At 41.9% G+C, this 22,515-nt stretch overlaps 1 protein-coding gene and 1 non-coding gene across 2 annotated transcripts in view; one reads left to right on the top strand and one right to left on the bottom strand.

Annotated features, from left to right (window-relative positions):
- The window catches only part of ACOXL (acyl-CoA oxidase like), a 346,768-nt gene that overhangs the window by 100,813 nt on the left and 223,440 nt on the right, over positions 1-22,515 (bottom strand). Inside the window, exon 13 of the mRNA XM_065928874.1 lies at positions 8,483-8,592. Coding sequence (XP_065784946.1) covers positions 8,483-8,592 — 110 coding nt within the window. The remainder of the gene's footprint in view (positions 1-8,482; positions 8,593-22,515) is intronic.
- On the top strand, positions 7,731-7,837 carry LOC136165656 (U6 spliceosomal RNA). Its single transcript, XR_010662660.1, has one exon. It is a non-coding gene; the product is annotated as a U6 spliceosomal RNA (small nuclear RNA).

Raw genomic sequence — 22,515 nt, 5'->3', positions numbered from 1 at the left:
AAAAATCATCTGATCATCTCAGTAGATGCAAAAAAGGCTTCTGACAAAATTCAAAATTATGATAAAAACTCTCAACAAAGTGGGTACAGAGGGAACAAACCTCAACATAACAAAGGCTACACATATGACAAACCCACAGCTCACATATATACACAATTTTTGCTAATTATCCCTCAACATAGAAGTTTGAAAAAAAATTTTAAACAGAATGGAAAACAAACCTTAGTATGAAAGTGAAAAAATGAAAGTGTTAGTCGCTCAGTTGTGTCCAACTCTTTGTGACCCCATGGCCTATAGCCCACCAGGCTCCTCTGTCCATGGAATTTTCCAGGCAAGATTACTGAGTGGGCAGCCATTCCTTTCTCCAGGGGACCCTCCTGACCCAGGGATTGCACCTGGGTCTCCTGCACTGCAGGCAGATTTTTTACTGCTGAGCCACCAGGGACGCCCCATGTAACTTCTGCCTAAGCAGAAAAAACTGTCACCAAATACTGAAATTTAGTTAATAATGTCCATTCCAAATTATTTAGAAGTATGCTAATGTCTGTAGTTTACTTTGAAATGCATCAGAGAAAAAAAGGTGAACTGAAGGATGGATTGAGGGCTTGAGACATGGATATATATGTGGTATAGTCAGCACAGTCACATGTTGATTCTATGGTGGGTATATGAATGTTCCCTAAAATTATTTCAATTCTCCTGAGTATCTGAAAATGGTCATAATATAAATGACACAACATTCAAGTACAGTGTGGAAACTTGATTTTCCTCCACCTCCACACCCGCCTAGGGATCCATGGGTCGGTGAGAGCGGTGAGGGCTCCGGTGGCAGGCAGCACTCACTGGCATGAGAAAGGGCGGAACGGAGCTGCTTGCAGAACGAGGTTCAGCCCCAATCAGAGCCAAGCCCTGCCCTCCTCACCTAATCTCATGGAGTCTTTCCAGTGCCATGATTGACTCCTCCCACAGCCCAAATGAAGGGTAGCCTCTGGGAGTGCATACAAATGGTCGCCTACTTGGAGGGATTTCAGGGATTTCCTTGTGTTCCCATCTGCTCACTTCTCTTGTGAGTCATCAGTATGACTGCCATCCAACTGCTTTACCTGCATGAAAGCTGAGAACCCAAGGTCACTGCTGTATCGTCAACACCTGAAGAAGTGCCCAGTACAATGTCTGTGCATGGAGATGTGTTGGATGACAAAGGCTTTTCTTAATATACATAAAAATGAGAGTGAGTAAGGTTTGGGGACATAAGGAGAAAAATGCAGCCAGGCTGAATCAGTAAAACCTGGATGTGTGGGAGAGAGGAGTGTACTGTTTTGGAGGTTAACAACTGAGACAAAAATAAATGGACTAGAACTTTCCAAACATTTACACTTGGAATACTGCCTTTGGCACATCTCAAGTCTATCTTGGAAGATTTGCTAGGAATATAGATTTGCATATGGGTGAGAATCTGTTTTTCTTTTGAAATGATGGAAACAGCCCTGCTCTGCTATCTGGAAGAGAAATGGAGGGGCAGATGGTATGTAGGTAGTTGGGGAACTTGCTTCCTGAATGGATGGAACTGGTTCTGATGAGAATTGTACTGTTCTTTCAACTTCTTATATGTTGTAAATTTTCCAGCTAATAAATTGTGAGGGAAACTATCAGCCCTATAAAATGCCCATTCAGGGCTGTGTTCTCAGCCGCAGTCGTGTCTGACTCTGTGGCCCCATGGGCTATAGCCCACCAGGCTCCTCTGTCCATGGGATTCTCCAGGCAAGAATACTGGAGTGGGTTGCCATTTCCTCCTCCAGGGCATCTTCCTGACCCAGAGATCGAACCTGCATCTCCTGCATTGGCAGGTAGATTCTTTACCACTAGCACCAACTGGGAAGCCCATAGAAATGTTAAAAAGACTTACTAGCTTTGTAGAGTGTACAAATTGAAATAAAATCAAAGAAAATTATATAAAATTAAAAGATTTTTTAAAACACCCCAAACAGAGGGAGATTTAAGTGAAACAATCTTCAGATATGGGAGCTGCTATTTCCAGCTTTAAGACAGCCTACAGTTTGAATAAACAGGAATGTGAGCAGTAGTTTACAAAACAAGAGAAAAGGGACAGATTCATGTCAACCAGTGAAAAGTCTCAGGTGTGTGTGCCTGCCTGCTAAGTCGCTTCAGTACTGTCTGACTCTTTGCAACCCCGTGGTTGCAGCCTGCCAGGCTCGTCTATCCATGGGATTCTCCAGGCAAGAATACTGGAGTGGGTTTCCATGACCTCCTCCAGGATTGAACACAAGTCTCTTACATCTCCTGCATTGGCAGGTGGATTCTTTACCACTAGCACCACCTGGAAAGCCCAAAAAGTCTCATATTATCTATTTATTGTGTTTCCCATGTCTCTCATCAGAATTGTAAGATTATACTTTTTAATGAATAGTTGCTTGAAAATTAGCTCATTTGGGCTATGAAGACCAAAGTCTTCCTCCAAATAAAAATGATAATTTATAAAATACACAAAAGAAAAAAGCACAATAAGCTCCTCAGAAGTAGGACAAAGAAGATAATACACTTATGAGCATGAATCAATGAAGTGAAAGCAGAGGTATGACAGAGGATCAACAAAGGGAAAAGCTGGTCATTTGAAAAAAATAATAAATTAGACAAACATTTGGTGAGATTAAGCAATAACAATAAAGGAAAGAAAAAAAACACAAGAAATAATTTTAGGAATGAAAACTGGGACCTAACTACAGATCTAAAGAGCCTCTTGATGAAAGTGAAAGAAGAGAGTGAAAAAGCTGGCTTAAAACTCAATATTCAGAACACTAAGATCATGGCATCTGGTCCCAACACTTCATGGCAAATAGACGGGGAAATAATGGAAACAGTGACAGACTTTATTTTGGGGGGCTCCAAAATCACTGCAGATGGTGACTGCAAGCCATGAAACTAAAAGATGCTTGCTCCTTGGAAGGAAAGTTATGACCAACCTAGACAGCATATTAAAAAGCAAAGACATTACTTAGTCCATAAAGGTCTGTCTAGTCAAGGCTATGGTTTTTCCAGTAGTCATGTATGGATCTGAGAGCTAGACTATGAAGAAGACTGATCGCAGAAGAACTGATGCTTTTGAACTGTGGTGCTGGAGAAGACTCTTGAGAGTTCCTTGTACTGCAAGGAGATCCAACCAGTCCATCCTAAAGGAGATCAGTCCTGGGTGTTCATTGGAAGGACTGATGCTGAAGCTGAAACTCCAATACTTTAGCCACCTCATGTGAAGAACTGACTCATCTGAAAAAGACCCTGATGCTGGGAAACAGTGAAGGTGGGAGAAGGGGATGACAGAGGATGAGATGGTTGGATGGCATCACCAACTCAATGGACATGAGTTTGAGCAAGCTCCAGGACTTGGTGATGGACAGGGAGGCCTGGCGTGCTGCAGTCCATGGGGTCGCAAAGAGTCAGACACAACTGAGCAACTGAACTGAACTAAACTGAACTATTGATCTAGCAGAAGTTAAAAGGATAATTAGAGAGCAGTATGATAAACCTTATTGGAGAAGGAAATGGCAACTTCCCCCAGGATTCTTGCCCAGACCGCCCTATGGACAGAGGAGTGTGGTGGGCTACAGTTCATGTGCAAAGAGTTGGATGTGACTGACAGACTAAACAACAGCAACATGATAAACCTTATACCAGTAAATATGAAATCAAGCAGATAAATTCCTAGAAAAATATCATTTACCAAAACTGGCAGAAGAGAAAGCCCTAATGGTCTTAAAACTATTAGACTAATTGAATCAGTTGTTTAAATATCACCCAAACCCAGATAGTTTTCAAATAACTTTTCAGATTCTTCTACAGAATAAGAAACTACTCCCAAAATAACTTCTGTGACCAGGAAAACTTGATATAAATCCAATCAGGGAAGTACGAGAAAGGAAAACAATAAGCTAATAAGTACACAAAAACCCTAAAAATAATACTAACAAGTCAAACCCAGGAAAATATAAAAATAATAATACAGTATGTCAACACTGAGTGTTTCTTAAGCACACAGTATTATTTATCAAAACAGGTTAAGAAAAAATAACATAAGATAATTTAATAGACAAAAAATCATTTGCATAAAATTCATCATCAAATAATGATAAAAATGTTAAAAACAACAGTAAATGGAGCTTCCTTAGGAGGTAAAGTATGCCTATCAAAAAGTATGCCTATTTAGCAAATGCATTCTTTTTTTTTTTTTTTTTTTTTTAGCAAATGCATTCTTAATAGTGAAATATCAAACTAATTCTTTTAAAAATCAGGACTAGGACACCTTCTCACGAAAACAAATAAAAGAAGCAATAACTAGAAAAGAAGGAATAAAATTTACTATTTGCAGATGGTAAGACTGTCTATGGAAATCCAAAGAATCTATCAGCACATTTAAATGACATTTTTTATGGTCAGGTTTATATACAAAAGTCAGCTGTGTGTATAGTAAATCAAGAACAAAAAAAACATAATTTAAAAAATGTTCTTTTTATGGCAACAACAAAATTATAAAGTACCCAGTAATAAATCTGTCCAAAGTTGTACTATGTTTGAAAGAATACACACACACACACACTCACATATATATATAACTCTGGAAGACACTTGGGAGATTAAAATCTTTGAGAGGAAGTTCAGTTTTACAAGCATGTCAATTTTTCTGCAAATCTATAGATTTAATAAACTTCCAAAGAAAATTCCAGTAGATTTTTTTTAAATTGTGGTAAAATAAGCATAAAATAAAATCTGCCACCTTAACCATTTTTAAGGGTATAGTTCAGCGGCATTAAGTACATTCACATTATCATGCAACCAATACTATTATTCACCTTCAAATCTTTTTCATTTTCCCAAACTGAAATTCTGTAGCCAGTGAACACTATCTCCCATTTCCTCCTCCTACTAGCCCCTGGTAACCACTATTCTACTTTCTTCTTTTTTAAGATTTTTTTTTTCCTTAATGTAGGTCCTTTTTGAACGTCTTCATTGAGTTTATTACAATACTGCTTCTGTTTTATGTTTGGATTTTATGGTTGCTAGGCAGGTGGGGTCTTAGCTTCCCAACTAGAGAGCAAACCCTCACCCCCTGTATTGGAAGGTCTTAACCACTGGACCACAGGGAAGTCCCACTATTCTACTTTCTGTCTCTATGAACTTGACTACTGCAGATAATACCACATATAAGTGCAACTGTATAATATTTGTCCTTTTGCTGTATGTACCGTCTTTACTTTCTTTCTTTTTTTTTTTTGGAGGAACTTGACAAACTTACTCTCACACTTGTAAGGATGTACAAAAGACCCAGAATAGCCGCCACAATTCTCAATTATATTTTAGATATAATAGTATCATATGTAATATGTGCCACATAATACTATTACACTGCTATAAATCTAGTGGAATTGAGACAGTGTTTTGTTAGATTCAGAATATACAAACAGGGACTTCTCTGGTGGTCTAGCGGCTATGACTCCACGCTCCCAATGCAGGGGGCCCGGATCGGACCCCTGGTCAGAGAACTAGATCCCGCGTGCCCCAACTAAGAGTCTGCACTCGCAACCAAAAAGATCCTGCATGCTTCAGTGAGACCCGGAGCAGCCAAACTCACTAACCAACTTAAAAAAGAACACACAGGCAGACTGGGAACAAATGAACTTCCACATACATAAAAGTTTAATAAATGCCAGCGGGGGCATTCTAGATCACTAGGGAAAGGCAGTGAATTCAGAAAATGGGTCTGGAAAAACTGACAATCCCCACATGAGAAAAAAAATGAAATTAAATCCCTTCCTCACACCACAGACAGAAATTTCTAATGGGTTTAAGAATTCAAGGTGAAAGGTGAAATTCTCAAACTTTCAATAATATTAAAACATATATATTTCACAATCACAAAGTTGACAAGATACAGGAAATGTGGGATATAAAAGAAAAGATTGAAAATTCAACTGTAATTGAAGAATTTATGTTATTCAAAGACATCATAAAGAAAACCTAAGATAAGCCACAAACTTGGAGAAGACAGCTATAACATCTAAAAATCAATACCGACTAAGACCAAATAAAACAAAAACAGAAAAACTGACAAAATGCATGACAAGCATTTTGCATAAGAAGAAATACAAATGGTAAAGAGAATGTGAAAGCATGCTCAACTAGAATAAGAAGAAGAAAAATGCAATTTTAAAGCCAGAGTGAGGGACTTCCCTGGTGGTTCAGCGGCTAAGACTCTGTGCTTTCAACGCAGAAGGCTCGGGTTCAATCCTGAGCCAGGGAACTAGATCCCAAATGCCCCAACTAAAGATCCTGCGTGCTGCAAATAAGACCTGGTGAAGCCAAATAAAGAAATAAAAGTAAATATCTGACTAGATTCTAATGAGGTGGACAAACCTAGAGCCTATCATACTCTGAAGTAAGTCAGAAAGAGAAAGACAGATATTGTATATTAACCCATATATGTATACGGAATCTAGAAGGATGGCACTGATGACCGTATCTACAGGGCAGCAGCCAAGAGGAGACAGAGAGAACAGACTTGCACACAGTCAGGGAGAAAGAAGGTGGGACGATTTGAGAGAATAGCATTGAAACATACACATTACCAGGTGGAAAGTATACAGCCAGTGGGAGTTTGCTGCGGGACACAGGCAGTCCAAAGCTGGTGCTCTGTGACACCCCAGAGGGGTGGGATGGGGAGGAGGGTGGCGGGGAGCGGTTTAAGAAGGAGATACCATATCTATGTCTGTGGCTGATTCATGTTGATGTACAGCAGAAACCATCACAATGCTGTCAAGTAATTATTCTCCAATTAAAAACAAAATAAAATTTTTAAAAAGCCACAGTGAGAGATCTTTTTCTTATACTGACAAAAATTAAATCTGACAATGCCAAGTGTTGGTTTCATAAGACACAGGCTGTTGGTGGGGATAAAAAAAAATGTATGCAGTCACTTTGAAAAATAAAGCGGCATGATCTAGTAAAGTTCAACACTGGCATACCAACGACACAGCAATTTCACACCTGGGTAATATACGCTATTAAGGAGTGTTTTTTCGGGCAACAGATTGAAAATCGCTAAAACAGCACATGAAATCAGTTTAAATGATTGAGATCAGTATTTTCAAAAAACAAAATTAAAAAACATCAGAGGACATTACGAGCAATAGGATAAGTATTGTTTCATGGCATGTTTGTTTCATGTGTGTCTGTGGTGGGGAGGAACTCTATGGGTGTGTGGGTGTCCATGGTGACGTAAAACCTATTTCTCACTCTGAGTCATGGCAACTAAATTTGAAAGCCCTGTAGAAATTTTTGCCCACGTTCTCCAGAAAACATGTACAAGATTTTTCATAAGAGTGTTGTGCAAGATATCAAAAATACAACCCAAATATCCACTGATACTGGAGATTAGAAGGCATAAGTAACTTCTAGCACAGACACATGATGAAATATTATGAGCAGAGACAGAAGCTCTTCAGCCACACATAATAACTTGGATGAACCTAAGAAAGTATTGAGTGAAAACAGGAAGCTACAGAATACCACACACATTTACACCTTATTTATCAAGCTTATAGATAATATGAAAAATCAGTGAAAACAACCCAAAGCATGAATCCTGGAGCCCAACTATCTGGATTCAAATTCTAGCTTTGTCACCCACTGGCATGTAATCTTGGGCAAAATACTTAACCTCTGTGCTCGCTTCGGCAGCACATATACTAAAATTGGAACGATACAGAGAAGATTAGCATGGCCCCTGCGCAAGGATGACACGCAAATTCGTGAAGCGTTAAAAAAAAAAAAATTACTTAACCTCTGTGCCTGTTTCCTCATCTGTGATATGGAAATAACAAAAACCTGTAAAGTCCTTGCAACAGTGGACATGCTAGAAAGAAGGAACACATGTAGGAGGAGCAGAATTAGCAGTCTTCTGGTCCTTAAGTTGGATTCTGGGTACACGAGTACTGAAATTACATATTCATATATATGTTTCCATATACCAGTATTTTTTTAAACACAGAAGATATGGGTTCAACCCATGGGTTGGGAATATCCCCTGGAGCAGGAATGGCAACCCGCTCCAGTATTCTGGACTGGGAAACTTCATGGACAGAGGAGCCTGGTGGGCGACATTCCATGCGGTTGCAGAGTCAGACACGACTGAGCAAACACGCACATAATTGACGTACAATGTTGTCTTATTTTCAGGTGTTCAGCAAAGTGGTTTAGTTATGTCTATTCTTTTCCAGATTCTTTCCCCGTATAGCTTATTACAGAGTATTGAGTATTGAGCAGAGTTTCCTGTTCTTGTTGATTATCTATTTTATTTATTTATTTGTATCAGTATTTTACATTTAAACAAGTGTGAATTGTACAAGGCCTGTACAGTCAGGCTCAAGAATAAGACTCCAGGTCAAGGATGGTGGCAGCCTGAGTGATCACACACCTGGTTCTCAGCCTGTCACTCCCCGATTCCACCCAGTTTCGGAGCAAGCTGGAGACTGGTCTTTCTTCATACTGCTTGGTGTACTGAGCCAGCAGTTCCCGAACCACAACCTGCACGTAGTATAAATCATTCGTCAGTCATTTGTGAAAAATATAACAAACAATATAACCAACACCAGAGTGTTTTTAACTGCTGCAGCAAGATAAGGTCCAGCAGCTTCCAGCAAACTTTTGTGCTCAGTGGTGTCAGACTCTTTGTGATCTCATGGACTGTAGTCCACCAGGCTACTCTGTCCATGGGATTTTTCAGGCAAGAATACTGCACTGGGTTGCCATTCCCTTCTCCAGGTGAACCCAACTCTCCTGCATTGCAGATGGATTCTTTACCCACTGAACCACCTGGGAAGCCCATGTCTTACTATAAATACATTTGAAAGTTGCTTAGTCGTGTCTGACTCTTTGCAGCCCCATGGACTGTATAGTCCATGGAATTCTTCAGGCCAGAATACTGGAGTGGGTAGCCATTCCCTTCTCCAGGGGGTCTTCCCAACCCAGGGATTGAACTCAGGTCTCCTGCATTGCAGGTGGATTCTTTACCAGTGGAGCCAGCAGCAAAGCCAAAGAATACTGGAGTGGGTAGCCTATCCCTTCTCCAGCAGATCTTCCTTACTCAGGAATCGAACTGGGGTCTCCTGCATTGTAGGCAGATTCTTTACCAGCTGAGCTACCAGGGAAGCCTGTGTCTTCCTATATAGTTATTCTTATTTCACATTCCTTTTGCTTCTTTGAAGTATTGTCTTGAATTCTTGAAATCATATCTCTAGATAGATATTACCCATGACTTCATTTCAGGATAGAAAAGGGGGCGTTACAAAATACTGACTATGAAAAAGAGGGCATCAGGATCACTGTATTAGGGGTCAAAGGGCATAAACATTTTTGTAATTCTTGCTGTACAAAGTTGGGCTTCAGGTGGCGCTAGTGACAAAGAACCCCCTGCCAACGCAGGAGACATAAGGGACGTGGGTTTGATCCCTGGGTCAGGAAGATCCCGTGGAGGAGGGCATGGCAACCCACTCCAGTATTCTTGCCTGGAGAATCCCATGGACATGGCAGCCTGGTGGGCCACAGTCTAGAGGGTCGAGAAGAGTCAGACATGACTAAAGCAAGTTAGCACACATGCACACTATACAAAGTAAGTGTGAAAATCAAACGCTGCAAGCAATAGGTAAAATGGGGGGGGGGGAATCAACTAACTCTGACTAGAATAAAAATCAAAATGATATGGCACTCAAGGTGAGTTTCACTGACATCACTGGGATTAACACATTGTTTTTTTAGCCAGCAAATTTGGAAATATGCCAGCAAATTTGGTAAACTCAGCAGTGGCCACAGGACTGGAAAAGGTCAGTTTTCATTCCAATCCCTAAGAAAGGCAATGCCAAAGAATGTTCAAACTACTGCACAATTGCACTCATCTCACAAGTTAGTAAAGTGATGCTTAAAATTCTCCAAGCCAGGCTTCAGCAATACATGAACCACGAACTTCCAGATGTTCAAGCTGGTTTTAGAAAAGGCAGAGGAACCAGAGATCAAATTGCCAATATCTGCTGGATCATCGAAAAAGCAAGAGAGTTCCAGAAAAACATCTACTTCTGCTTTATTGACTATGCAAAAGCCTTTGACTGTGTGGATCACAATAAGCTGTGGAAAATTCTGAAAGAGATGGGAATACCAGACCACCTGACCTGCCTCTTGAGAAACCTGCATGCAGGTCAGGAGGCAACAGTTAGAACTGGACATGGAACAACACACTGGTTCCAAATAGGAAAAGGAGTACATCAAGGCTGTATATCGTCACCCTGTTTATTTAACTTACATACAGAATACATCATGAGAAACGCTGGGCTGGAGGAAGCACAAGATGGAATCAAGATTGCCGGGAGAAATATCAATAACCTCAGATATGCAGATGACACCACCCTTATGACAGAAAGTGAAGAATTAAAGAGCCTCTTGATGAAAGTGAAAGAGAAGAGTGAAAAAGTTGGCTTAAAGTTCAAAACATTCAGAAAACTAAGATCATGGCATCCGGTCCCATCACTTCATGGCAAATAGATGGGGAAACAGTGGAAACAATGACTGACTTTATCTTTCTTGGGCTCCAAAATCACTGCAGAAGGTGACTGCAGCCATGAAATTAAAAGACGGTTACTCCTTGGAAGGAAGGTTATGACCAACCTAGACAGCACATTAAAAAGCAGAGACATTACTTTGTCAACAAAGGTCCATCTAGTCAAGGCTTTGGTTTTCCAGTGGTCATGTATGGATGTGAGAGTTGGACTATAAAGAAAGCTGAGTGCCAAAGAATTGATGCTTTTGAACTGTGTGTTGGAGAAGACTCTTGAGAGTCCCTTGGACTTCAAGAAGATCCAACCAGTTCATCTTAAAGGAGATCAGTCCTGGGTGTTCCTTGGAAGGACTCATGCTAAAGCTGAAACTCCAGTACTTTGGCCACCTGATGCGAAGAGTTGACTCATTGGAAAAGACCCTGATGCTGGGAAAGATTGAGGGCAGGAGGAGAAGGGGGCGACAGAGGATGATGTGGTTGGATGGCATCACCGACTCAATGGACACGGGTTTGGGTGGACTCTTGGAGTTGGTGATGGACAGGGAGGCCTGGCTGCTGCTGTCTATGGGGGTCGCAAAGAGTCGGACACTACTGAGCAACTGAATCAACTAATCTGAACTAAACTAACTCCATCACCCTCTTGGTACAAGAGCAATGACACTCCAAACGTTAAACATTCCTTTCTCTGATTCCCACGCCTCCACTCCAGACCTTCACTGCCTTTATTTTTCCACACTGAGTTTATTGTTACCCAAGGACATGAAGCGTTAGAACTTGCTGTTGTTTTCTCATCCTGCCTTCGGAAGGTAAGCACCACAAGGTCAGAGTTTGCTCACGTTCGTTCCATCAAATGGCTATGGGAGTTGAGGAATCTTTCTTGAATAAGTGAATGAATAAATCAATCCCTTTTCTGTGTTCAGCATCTCATCTGATCCATTCAATTCCTTAATAATTTCCTTTAACTTTTGTCACTATGTCCACCTTTCTGATTTTGGTACTGTTTGGTTGCTCGGTTGTGTCTGACTCTTTCCGACCCCATGGATTGAGCGCACTAGGCTTGCCTGTCCTTCACTATCTCTCAGAGGTTGCTCAAACTTAGCTCCATTGAGTCGATGATGTCATCCAACCTCCTCCTCCTGCCCTCAATCTTCCCCAGCATCAGGGTTTTTTCCAGTGAGTCAGCTCTTACCTTTCTGATTTAAGCAAATTAAATTGGGAAAACAAACACATTTTAACTAGGTTTAAAATTAGAACACTGGGGCTTCCCTGGTGGTCCAGCACTTAAGACTCCATGTTTCTGGGAGGGGGGATCGGGATGGGGAATACATGTAACTATATGGCTGATTCATGTCAATGTATGACAAAACCCACTGAAATGTTGTAAAGTGATTGGCCTCCAACTAATAAAATAATATTAAAAAAAAATAAAATAAAAAAAAAAAAAATAAAAGTCTATTGCTACGATAATCGTAATTATTCAGGCACCTTAAGGATCTGAATAAAACATGCTTAGCTTGATATACTTTTAATTAATCACTACGAATACTTATATGTCTGTCTTAAAAATATTAGTGCTTATGTTTTTCATGATTCCAGGCTTTTACTGAATATTTTAATTCAAAATACGTCTAGGCTTATCCCATAGATTAAAGTGCTTCTCTGTTTTATTCAAGTTCTAAGATTTCATTTTATTGTCATTATCTGAAGTACTTTATGTAAAAATAATTTGAACAATATGCATTTTTAAGAGTTTTTGTAGCTTTTATTTTTTAATTTCTCAACCATAATGTAAACCCTCTGTAGGAAGGACCTCTGTTTTATATATCTCTTGTACCTAGAGAGCCCAGCACTGTACTGAACACAAAGAAATTGTTCAATAAAAACTTGATGGAGAAAAAAAAAAAAAAAAAAAAGACTCCATGTTTCTGCTGCTAGGGGCAAGGGTTTTATCCCTGCCTGGAGAATGAAGATCCTATATGATGTACAGTGTGGCCAAAAAACTAATATTTTTTTAAAATTTCTAGAACATAATAATCCAGTTTAGATGTTAAACTTAAAAGATAGATCCAGTGGGACCTGACTGGTATCACAAAATTCCTCTGTTTAGATCTTCACTCCTTTCTTTTTCCTTTTTGGTCCTTGCTTTTGGAATTGTTCCTTTTTCTAGGTCATGAGACAAGAAAAGCTGATTTTTAAAATGAGTCTATTTTCTGCTGCTGATTCGCTTTAGTGAAGGATTAAAGGGTTGGAGCTATCAGCTACCATGGGGTTTAGTGAGGACAGTCTCTACATTCAATACTTTGTTTGATAAATGACCTGGAGAGGCAAAGACAGATCCATTAGCCTCTCAACTGAGCATGCAATGAAGACGTGATTTTTTTTACCTCGTATATGTGTTCCTGAATATGCTATAATATACCATATACTATATATACATTATATAATAAGCAATAAAATGAAAAATAGAAATAAATTATATAACATTATATAAAATATAACACACACACACACACATATATATGAGTGCAGAAGACACAGGTTTCATCCCTGGGTCAGGAAGCTCCCATGGAGTAGGAAATGGCAACCCACTCCAGTATTCTTTTTTTTTTTTACATCAGTATTCTTACCTGGAAAATTCCACGGACAGAGGAGGCTGGTGGGCTACAGTCCACTGAGGTCACAAATAGTCGGACACGACTGAGCACATACCACACACACACACACATATATAATTTTTAATTTTCTACTTTAAAATAATTATATACACAAAAGTTGCAAAATTAAAATGAAACAGAGAGGTTTTGTCTAGTCATCACCCAGATTACCCCCAAAATGATATCTTAAACAGCAATGTGTGTGCAAGCTCTTTGTGACTACACGGACTGCAGCTTGCCAGGTTCCTCTGTCCATAGGATTATCCAGGCAAGAATACTGGAGTAAGTTGCCATTTACTCCCTTAGGGGATCCTCCTGACCCAAGGATTGAACCCACATCTCCAGTGTCTCCTGCACTGGCAATAGATTTTTTTTTACCACCGAGCCACCTGGGAAGCCCTCACATAGCAATAGCAATGATCAAAACTAGGAGAGCCAGTAAAATTTGTATACACTGAATGTGTGAGTTGTAGCAGAGAGTTCATTATTTAAAAATGAACCTGGTAGTAAAAGAAACCTATTTTATAAAATAAAATATATTTCCTCTCAAAACAGTCATATCCTCTAGGTCTGGTGTTTTGAAAACTTACACCAGATTTTCTTAAGACAACTTGTGATGCTATTTCTTTCCAGATGATGGCTTCTGTGGCTTTGGACACAGTTCTCTGGGTCAAAATATGAAGACTCTTTATTTTCCTTTTTCTACTTGATTAATTCCCAGGGACTGAGTCCTGTTGCACCTGCTCAGGAGTTCCTTCCTTAAGAGAACTCCAGGGAACTGAGCAGCCAAAACAGCTATGTTCTTGCCTTTTGTAAAAGATCCCACCTGCAGAAGGAATCAAGTGAATCTACAGCCGACATTTGGAAACCATGAATCTGAGTAGTTATGCAGAATAATGATATCACAAACATGCATCTATAATGAATTTCCTATGCATCAGGGAACACTGATTATATAGCACAATTACAAACAATTTTTTAGGTCGAATGGCTTTTCAAGGCATCTACGAAGCAACTAGCATGTCTACACGCTGAGTATTTCACTGATTTATGTCAGCTACAGAGAAACTTGGATTAAAAAGCCTGACGAGTTGTGTCTGCTGCCAAAGCAGAAACACTTATAGTCAATTAGGATAGAAAACATGGTCTCTAAGGAAAAGTCAGTCCACGTCATCCTCTCTGCAACAGGACAAGCCAGGCAGCGGGCAGCACTCAGGCTTATACCGAGCAGGACAACAGCTTCCTTCTAAGTGGCCATACCTGTGGCACTGGGGTCCCAAACCATGCCCTAGGCAGGACTGGCCATAGAACCCAGGGCAGAACAGAAGTGCAGAGCACCTTATTCAAAAATGATTAAGGATTTCAAGACAGTGAGAGCAGAGCAGCAAGCCAGCACAGGCTCTTCTTTTTCTCTAAACCTTTTATTTCATACTGGAGGACAGCCAACTGACCCCGCTGTGAGTTTCAGGTGAGCAGCGAAAGGGCTCAGCCATACACATTGTGTGTCCACTCTCCTCCACGCCTGACTCCCACCCAGGCTGCCGCATGATACTCAGCAGAGTTCCCTGTGCTACTGAGTGGGTCCTTGCTGGTTATTCATTTTAAATATAGCAGTGTGAACATGTCCATCCCAAACTCCCTAATAACTGTCCCTTCCCCCCATGCCTCCCCTCGGTAACCACAGCTCCATCCTTTCAATCTAAGCAGAGGCTTCATCCCATGAAGCTGGATCTGGCCCTCCAGGCCCCAGGAGGATGGGCAGACACAAATGGGACTGTGTGACCTGAGTTTTCTTCCATCTACATCTGGCAACACGAGCTTAGCTGAGGGCAGTTCAGGTGTCCCCCAGGGAGTGGGGCTGAAGAAAAGGCCAACTGGGCATTATCTCCACTGCGTATGCTGACTGTTTGCCTCTTTTCAAAGGCTGTACATCCCATCAAGATAAGATTTCTTTGAGGAGAATCTGCAATGATTCTCTGGCTAGAAGGAGAGAAAGAAAGAAGGAAGGAAAGAAAGAGAGGCAGGGAGAGAGGGAGAAGGAGGGAGGGAGGAGGAAATAAAAGGGACAGAGAGAGAGTGCGCAAGAATGATTTCTGTACAGAAAATGAAGAAGCCACTCTGGCGAGCTCAGAAGTACAGGTAACGAGACCCAGATTCAGAAGGCTTTCTCCCAAACTTCACACACAGAGCTCTTGAGGAGAGCCTTCAACAGTTAGATGCTGGAACATCTGGCTTTGAAAGAATTAGCACCAGATTTGTTACCGGTCAGTGGATTTGGAAGAGAAAACCAGAAAGTCTGTTTCAAACTACCTTGCTTTTCTAAAAGGGCACTATCCCAAAGTCCCTTCAAGTTCCCCAGAATGAATGATCACATTTTGTAAATGCTCTGCACCAATTCTACCCCCAATCTTCACGCAGTCTGCCTCCCCCATTTCCAACGCCATTTCCCTCCTCTAGGATGAGACTCGTCCCAGGCCTACCCCTACTCCCCCAGTGGTGGTCTTCAGTCTCCACTCGGCTGGCCTCCACCTGCCTCTGGCCCATTCACACAGCTCCCTCTCTCTTTGCTTCTGCCATCATCCAAGCTGATTCTGTACAAATCATCTGCAGGTCCCACCAGTAAACCTCCGGAAGATCTGTTGAACTATCTGTCTCTGACTTTGCTGGGTCGGGCAGGCCCTCAGCCCACGCCCTCATTCTTTCGCTCCAAGAGGCCCTCAGAAGGGGAAGGCAGCTGGTCTTTTAGGATGACTGGCTGTCATCCACAGCCTGGTCACCCTGTACCAGCTGTTCCTCAGACCCCTCCTGGTGCCTCCAGATCTCAGATCTTTCAGAACCGATGCTCCGAGGCCCTGTGATAGGTCGCCCCAGCCCTCATCTCTGATTTCAGGAGTACCTGCACCTTGCACCTTCCAGCATCTCAACACCTCCCCCTGCTGATCACTAGGACTCACTTACAACCAGAAGGCTGGGGCCCCAGAGGGAATGTTCTTTCAGGTTTTCTAAAGGAACTGTGTGCTTCCTTTAGGAGCAGAGGGAGTCAGGGTTCTACAGCCTGAGGTTGAGTCCTCACCCAACATCGTACCTGTCCCAATGCCCCGTTGTAGCACCTGAGGTCCAGGCTGTCTTGGAGAAGAATCTAGAATTCACCCCAGCGATGGGGGTGGGGCGAACAGTAAGGGCTGCGTGTGTGTGTGTGTGTGTGTGTGCACTCGAATGCAGCATTTGTTCTCTCAGTGAGGCCTCCCTTTCTTTGTTACTCTTCATTCCTTCTCTTCCCTCCCTCATTTTTTATATTTAAGGGAAGGACTATTTCTTTTTTTCTATATTTTACTCACAGTTCCTTTATTTTATATAGCAAAAATTGATTCACACCAGTGAGTAAGAATGCAGTAAATATGTTTCTATAAGGGAGGGCCAATTTATTTTAACGGTTTTAAATATACTCAATTTTTAATTAAAAAAATTTTTTTAAACTAGGAATAAAACTACCACATGACCCAGCAATCCCATTATTGGGCATATATCCTGAGAAAATCATAATTCAAAAAGACACATGTACCCAAAAGATCACTGCAGCACTATTTACAATAGCTAGGACATGGGAGCAACCTACCTGTTCATTGATAGAAGAACAGATAAACAAGATGTGGTACATATACAATGGAAAATTGCTCAGGCATAAAAAGCAACAAAACTGGGTCATTTGTAGTGATGTGGATGAGTCTAGAGTCTGTCATACAGAGTAAAATAAGTCAAATGAGAAAAACAAATATCATATGTTATCTCTGGAATCTAGAAAGATTGTACTGATGAACCTATTTGCTAAGCAGGAATACAGATGCAGACACAGAGAATGGACAGGTGGACCCAGGGCAGGAAGAAGAGGGTGGGATGAACTGGCAGAGTAGGATTGACATATGTTAAGATATACTACCATGTATAAATAGCTAGTGGGAAGCTGCACCACCATGTGTGAAATAAACAGCACCGCGAGCTCCGCTCAGCGCTCTGTGGTGACCTAGAGGGGTGGGATGGGGGTGGGAGGGAGGCTGAAGAGGGAGGGGACACGTGGCTGATTCACTTTGTCATGCAGCAGAAAGTAACACAATCCTGCAAAGCAAGTCTCCTCCAACTTGAAAAGTTGAGGCCGTATTAAGTGCTCTGAAATAAAAAGTGACAGTCTCTTACCCAATCCCTTACCTCTAGAATGTCACTTCAGAAATAACCATTCTTAAGCAGTTTCTTTTTTTTAATTTGTTTATTTTTCATTGAAGGATAATTGCTTTACAGTATTGTGTTGGTTTCTACCAAACAGTAACATGAATCAGCCATAGGGGTACATATGTCCCCACCCTCTTAAATCTCCCTCCCACCTCCCTCCCCATCCCAGCCCTCTAGGTTGTTTTAGACCCTCAGTTTGAATTCCCTGGGTCACACAGAAAATTTCCATTGGCTATCCATAGATATCTTTCAAACTCTTCACTTGTTTTATACTTTTCTCCACCTCATCTACAAGTAATATTTTTCAGAAAGTGCATAGCAAAGTAAACTTCCCGAACATTTGAACATCTGTAAGTCTGAATATAATATGCATCATATTTGATGAATAATTTAGCTAGCTGTAAAATTTTACATCCAAAGTAATTTTCTTCTGAGTTCTAAAGGCATGGTTCCATCTCACTCTAGACCCTGGCCACTCAAACTGGTCCGCAGAGCAGCAGCATCACCATCACCGAGGAGCCTGCAGGATGCAGAAGTCCAGGAGCCGCATCAGAACCTGCCTGTGACAAGAACCCCAGAGACGTGTGGGTGCCGTGGGGTCAAGAGGCGCCGCTCCAGCCTCCAGGGCTGCAGCCAGCAGGGCCGAGGTCAATCTGACTCTCTTTTCTCAGCAAATAATCTTGTTTCTTTTCAGTCTAACATTCAGAGGCCCTCTCTCTGTCCTTACTTGGTGATCTGAAATTCTCCAGACTGTTCTCAGGCTCTGACCTTGTCTGGTGGGTCCTGCCCGTTGTGAAGAAAGACTTGTGACTTTCTTCAGGTTTGGGAAACTGTCTTCTTTTATTTCTCTGATTTCGTCTGCCTCTCTGGGTTCTCTGCTCCCTCTTTGGGGAATGTCATCAGTTTCCTAGACAAGATCATCCATGTCTCTTAGCTATTCCCTTTTACTTCCCTTCTGGCTTCACTGGTGGCTCAGTCAGTGAAAGAATCTTCTTGTGATGCAGGAGCCCAGGTTCAATCCCTGGGTCAGGAAGATCCCCTGGAGAAGGAAATACCTACTCCACTATTCTTGCCTGGAGAATCCCATGGACAGAAGAGCCTGGTGGGCTACAGTTCACAGGGTCTCAAAGAGTCAGACATGACTGAGCAACTAAACAACCACCACAAGACGAAGTTTTAACCACTGGACCGCCAGGGAGTTTCCCAGCATGCTTTTGTTTATGGATGCAAAGCCGTCACACATCTCCAGGAATACTAATTAGTTTTAGCTTTTCCCAGTGCCAGTAGCTCTATTTGTTCATCTTGCTCCGTTTTCCTGCAGTTTCTAATGATCTCGATTAGATTACCTGTATTATGGTATTGGGCCTTCCCTGGTGACTCAGAAGGTAAAGAATCTGCCTGCAATGTAGGAAACCCAGGTTCAGTCCCTGGGTTGGGAAGATCCCCTGGAGAAGAGAATGGCAACCCACTCCAGTGTTCTTGCCTGGAGAATCCCATGGACAGATGAGCCTGGAGGGCTACAGTCCATGGGGTCGAATAGTCAGACATGCCTGAGCAACTAACACTTTTACTGCACTTTCATTATGGTATTACTGTTCGTTTGCTTAGGTGTGGTGACAGTATTGTGCTTTTGTAAGAAAATGTCCTTATTTTGAAAAATGAATGTTGACATTTAATTTAGGGATGAAATGTCTGATGTCTACAACTTTCAAATGGTTACATGCATACATACACACACACACGTGTGTATTGAGAAAATAAGAATGAGACCACTTAAATAGAGCAAAATCTTAATATTTGGAGGTGGAGGATATGCCCAAGTGATATTAATTTCTCTTGAAATTTCTATCTGAAATTTTCATAAGTTGGAAAAAAGAGAAACAAAACAAAATATCTGAATATTCAGGAAAACACTCCGGTGGTGGGGAGGGGATGGTGAAATCCCTGAGAAATCAGCTCTCTTACTGGAAACCAGATATGAGCTTGGTTTTTAAGCAAGTAGGGCTATAGGTCATTTGAATTTTCGCATATATTTTCTTGGAGTAATAAACAATGTATGCAAAGCCTGTGGCTGATATTCCTTAGGAAATCTGCCACAGTGGGTTAAGAAGGGACCTGTCCTAGGGTATCTCTAATGAAGCAGAAGAAAGTTATAATGGGATTTCATGGGTGTGGACAGTAATTGGATTTGGTGGAGGGTGTAATTAAATTTCACCAAGGGCCCACAACCTCTGCCCCAGGAAAATAATGAAAGGGTCAGACGACCCTCGATCCTGCTCAAAGGGAAACATGTAAAGCATGCTGAAACTGCGAACCACAGGCTTGCTGTGTCCACATCTCCTCAGTCACGGGGCAGTAGCCACGGCGCCTCCAGGATGGCTAAAGAGATGCACCTCAGATAGAGGGTTGAAGGCATGTCAGTAACAGAAAAACACCATGAAAATTATTGACTACTGGTCTTTGAAATACCTACCTCTACTTTGATAAGTAGAATCAACGCATAATCTAGTCCAGAGAAGCATTTGTTGTTGTTTAGTCACTAAGTCTTGTCCAGCTCTTTGCAACCCCATAGACTGTAGCCCTCCAGGCTCCTCTGCCCATGGGGATTCTCCAGGCAAGAATACTGGAGTGGGTTGCCATTTCTTTCTCCCGGGGATCTTCCTGATCCAGGGATCTTCCTGATCCAGGGATTGAACCCATGTCTCTTGCATTTCCTGCACTGGTAGGCAGATTCCCACTGTGCCACCTAGAAAGTTCACAAGTTACAGAAACTCCCCTCTATTCCTAGTTTGATGAGAGTTTTTAATCACAAACTATTGTTGGATTTTGTCAAATGCTTTTTCTGTGTAAACCAACATAATCATATAATTTTTTTTCACTTGATATAATGGTTTATGTTGATTGACTTTTGAATGCTGAAGCCGCCTTGTATACCAGTGAAGAACTCCACTTGTTCACGGTGTAGAATTCTTTTTATACACTGCAAGATTTAATTTGCTAAAATTTTGCTGAGGATTTTTGCATCTAAGATCATGTAAGTTTTTGATATGTAGCTAGCTTCCCCTTTTTTTGTAGATAGTAATCTACTTTTGGTGTCAGAGTAATATTAGCTGTATAAAAACCAAGTTGGGAAGCATTCTCTTCTCTTCCATTTTCTGCAAGAGACTGTGTAAAATTCTTCCTTAAATGTTGGTTGAATTCTCCAATGAAACCTAGACCTGAAGATTTCTTTGGGGGGGAGCTTTTTTTATTATTTTTAAACATTAAGTTTCATTTCTATTACAGGACTACATAGGTTGTCTATTTCAAGTGGCTGTGTTTGGGTCTTTTGATAGAGGAAAGTGAGAGGGCTAGATCTGGGGAGAGGAGGAAATATCTTGACTTCACAGTCACCCACAGCACCTATGGGTGGCAAGCTGAGGGACAGTCCTGGGTTCTGAGGCTGTAAACACCTGTCATGTCAGGTCATAAGCCAGAACCTTCATAAAGCTTTACAAGCCACCACCTCAGGATGAGCTGAGAGAAGGGACAGTATGAAGGTCATCGTTGAGGACTGATTTTTTTTTTTTTTTGGAGTACCATTTCTTTATGATGTACTAATTTCTACTGTACAGAGAAGTGAACCAGCCATATGTACACATGTATCCCCATGGGATACCGCCTGGACCTCCCTCCCTTCCACCCCAGCCCTCTCGGTCACCACAGAACCAGGCTGAGCCCCCTGTGCTGCGTGGTGGCCCCCCACTGGCCATCTGCTTCACACGCGGTGGGCGCACTGATTCTGCGCTCTGCACCACGCAGCAGCGCTCACGGCCACCCTCCACAGCAGCATCTCAGCACCTGGATGAGGGATGAGGAGGTTGGACTGGGCACAACAGGTCCCCGGGACTTTTCATTTTCTTCCACCTTGTTCAGACTGGATGAATTCTACTGAATGTAGTTTTTTTTTTTTTTTTTCTCTATCATCTCCACCGATTTGTTTTTTCAATTGTATTTTTCAATTCTACAGTTACACTTGGGTCTCCTTTTATTTCTTCTGTCATTGCTGAAATGTTCTGCCACTTTTATCTGTTTCAGGAATATTTGCAATTACCTTTGAAGTATTCCTTTGATGGGTACTTTAAAATCTTTGTCAGATAATTCCAACATCCGATTCTTTTTGGTAACATCATCTGTCGATTTTCTCATTCAACTTGTGGTTGTCCTTTTTGTTATTGTTATAATGAGTGATTTTTCTTCTGTATCCAGGGGGGTTGGATATTACTTTAGGAGATCCTGTTTAATTGTGGGGTGCAGTGCAAGGTCTGCCAGTACTGCTGCCAGTACTGCTGGCAGTACTGCTCTGGCACAAGCAGTATGCTGACTCACACTGGCTTCTTGTGGACAGGTGGGGTGACGCTCCAGCTTCCTGTTGGTCGTGCTGACACCAGAGAAAGAGGGTGGGGAAGCAGACTGCCAACGAGCCCCAATTCCCACTACTTCTTCCTAACTAACCGATGATGGGTGAGGGCAGAGGCTGAACTTCCTCTTGGCTTCTATTGAAACTAGGGAGACAGGAAGTGGAGTATTAACTAACCCAGCTCATACCCTTCCATTCCACCCCGATGTGAGGGAAGGCTGGAGGCTCAGAGTCCACTCAGTCCCTTTGGTACGGGGTGAGAGGGCAGGGAGAGGAGGATCAAAGAGCCCACAAGTCCTTCACGCTGTCTAGTTAGGTTTCTTTTTTTCATTTTATTTATTTGGCTGTGCTGGGTCTCCGTTGCTGCGGTGGCTTTCTCTAGTTGCAGTGAGCAGGGGCTACTCGCCATTGCAGCATGCAGGCTTCTCATTGTGGAGGCTTCTCTTGCTATGGAGCACGGGCTCTGGGCCTTGTGGGCTTCAGTAGTTTCAGCTCCAAGACTCCAGAGCACGGGCTCAGTAGTTGTGGGGCAGACAGCTTAGTTACTCTGAGGCATGTGGGATCTTCCCGGACCAGTGGTCAAATCCATGTCTCCTGCATTGGAGGGTGGATTCCTTACCACTGAG

This window comes from Muntiacus reevesi, chromosome 3 (genome assembly GCF_963930625.1).
Source record: "Muntiacus reevesi chromosome 3, mMunRee1.1, whole genome shotgun sequence".
Taxonomy (NCBI): Eukaryota; Metazoa; Chordata; class Mammalia; order Artiodactyla; family Cervidae; genus Muntiacus; species Muntiacus reevesi.
Note: the sequence above shows the minus strand (reverse complement) of the source record. Positions and strands in the feature narration are given on the sequence as shown.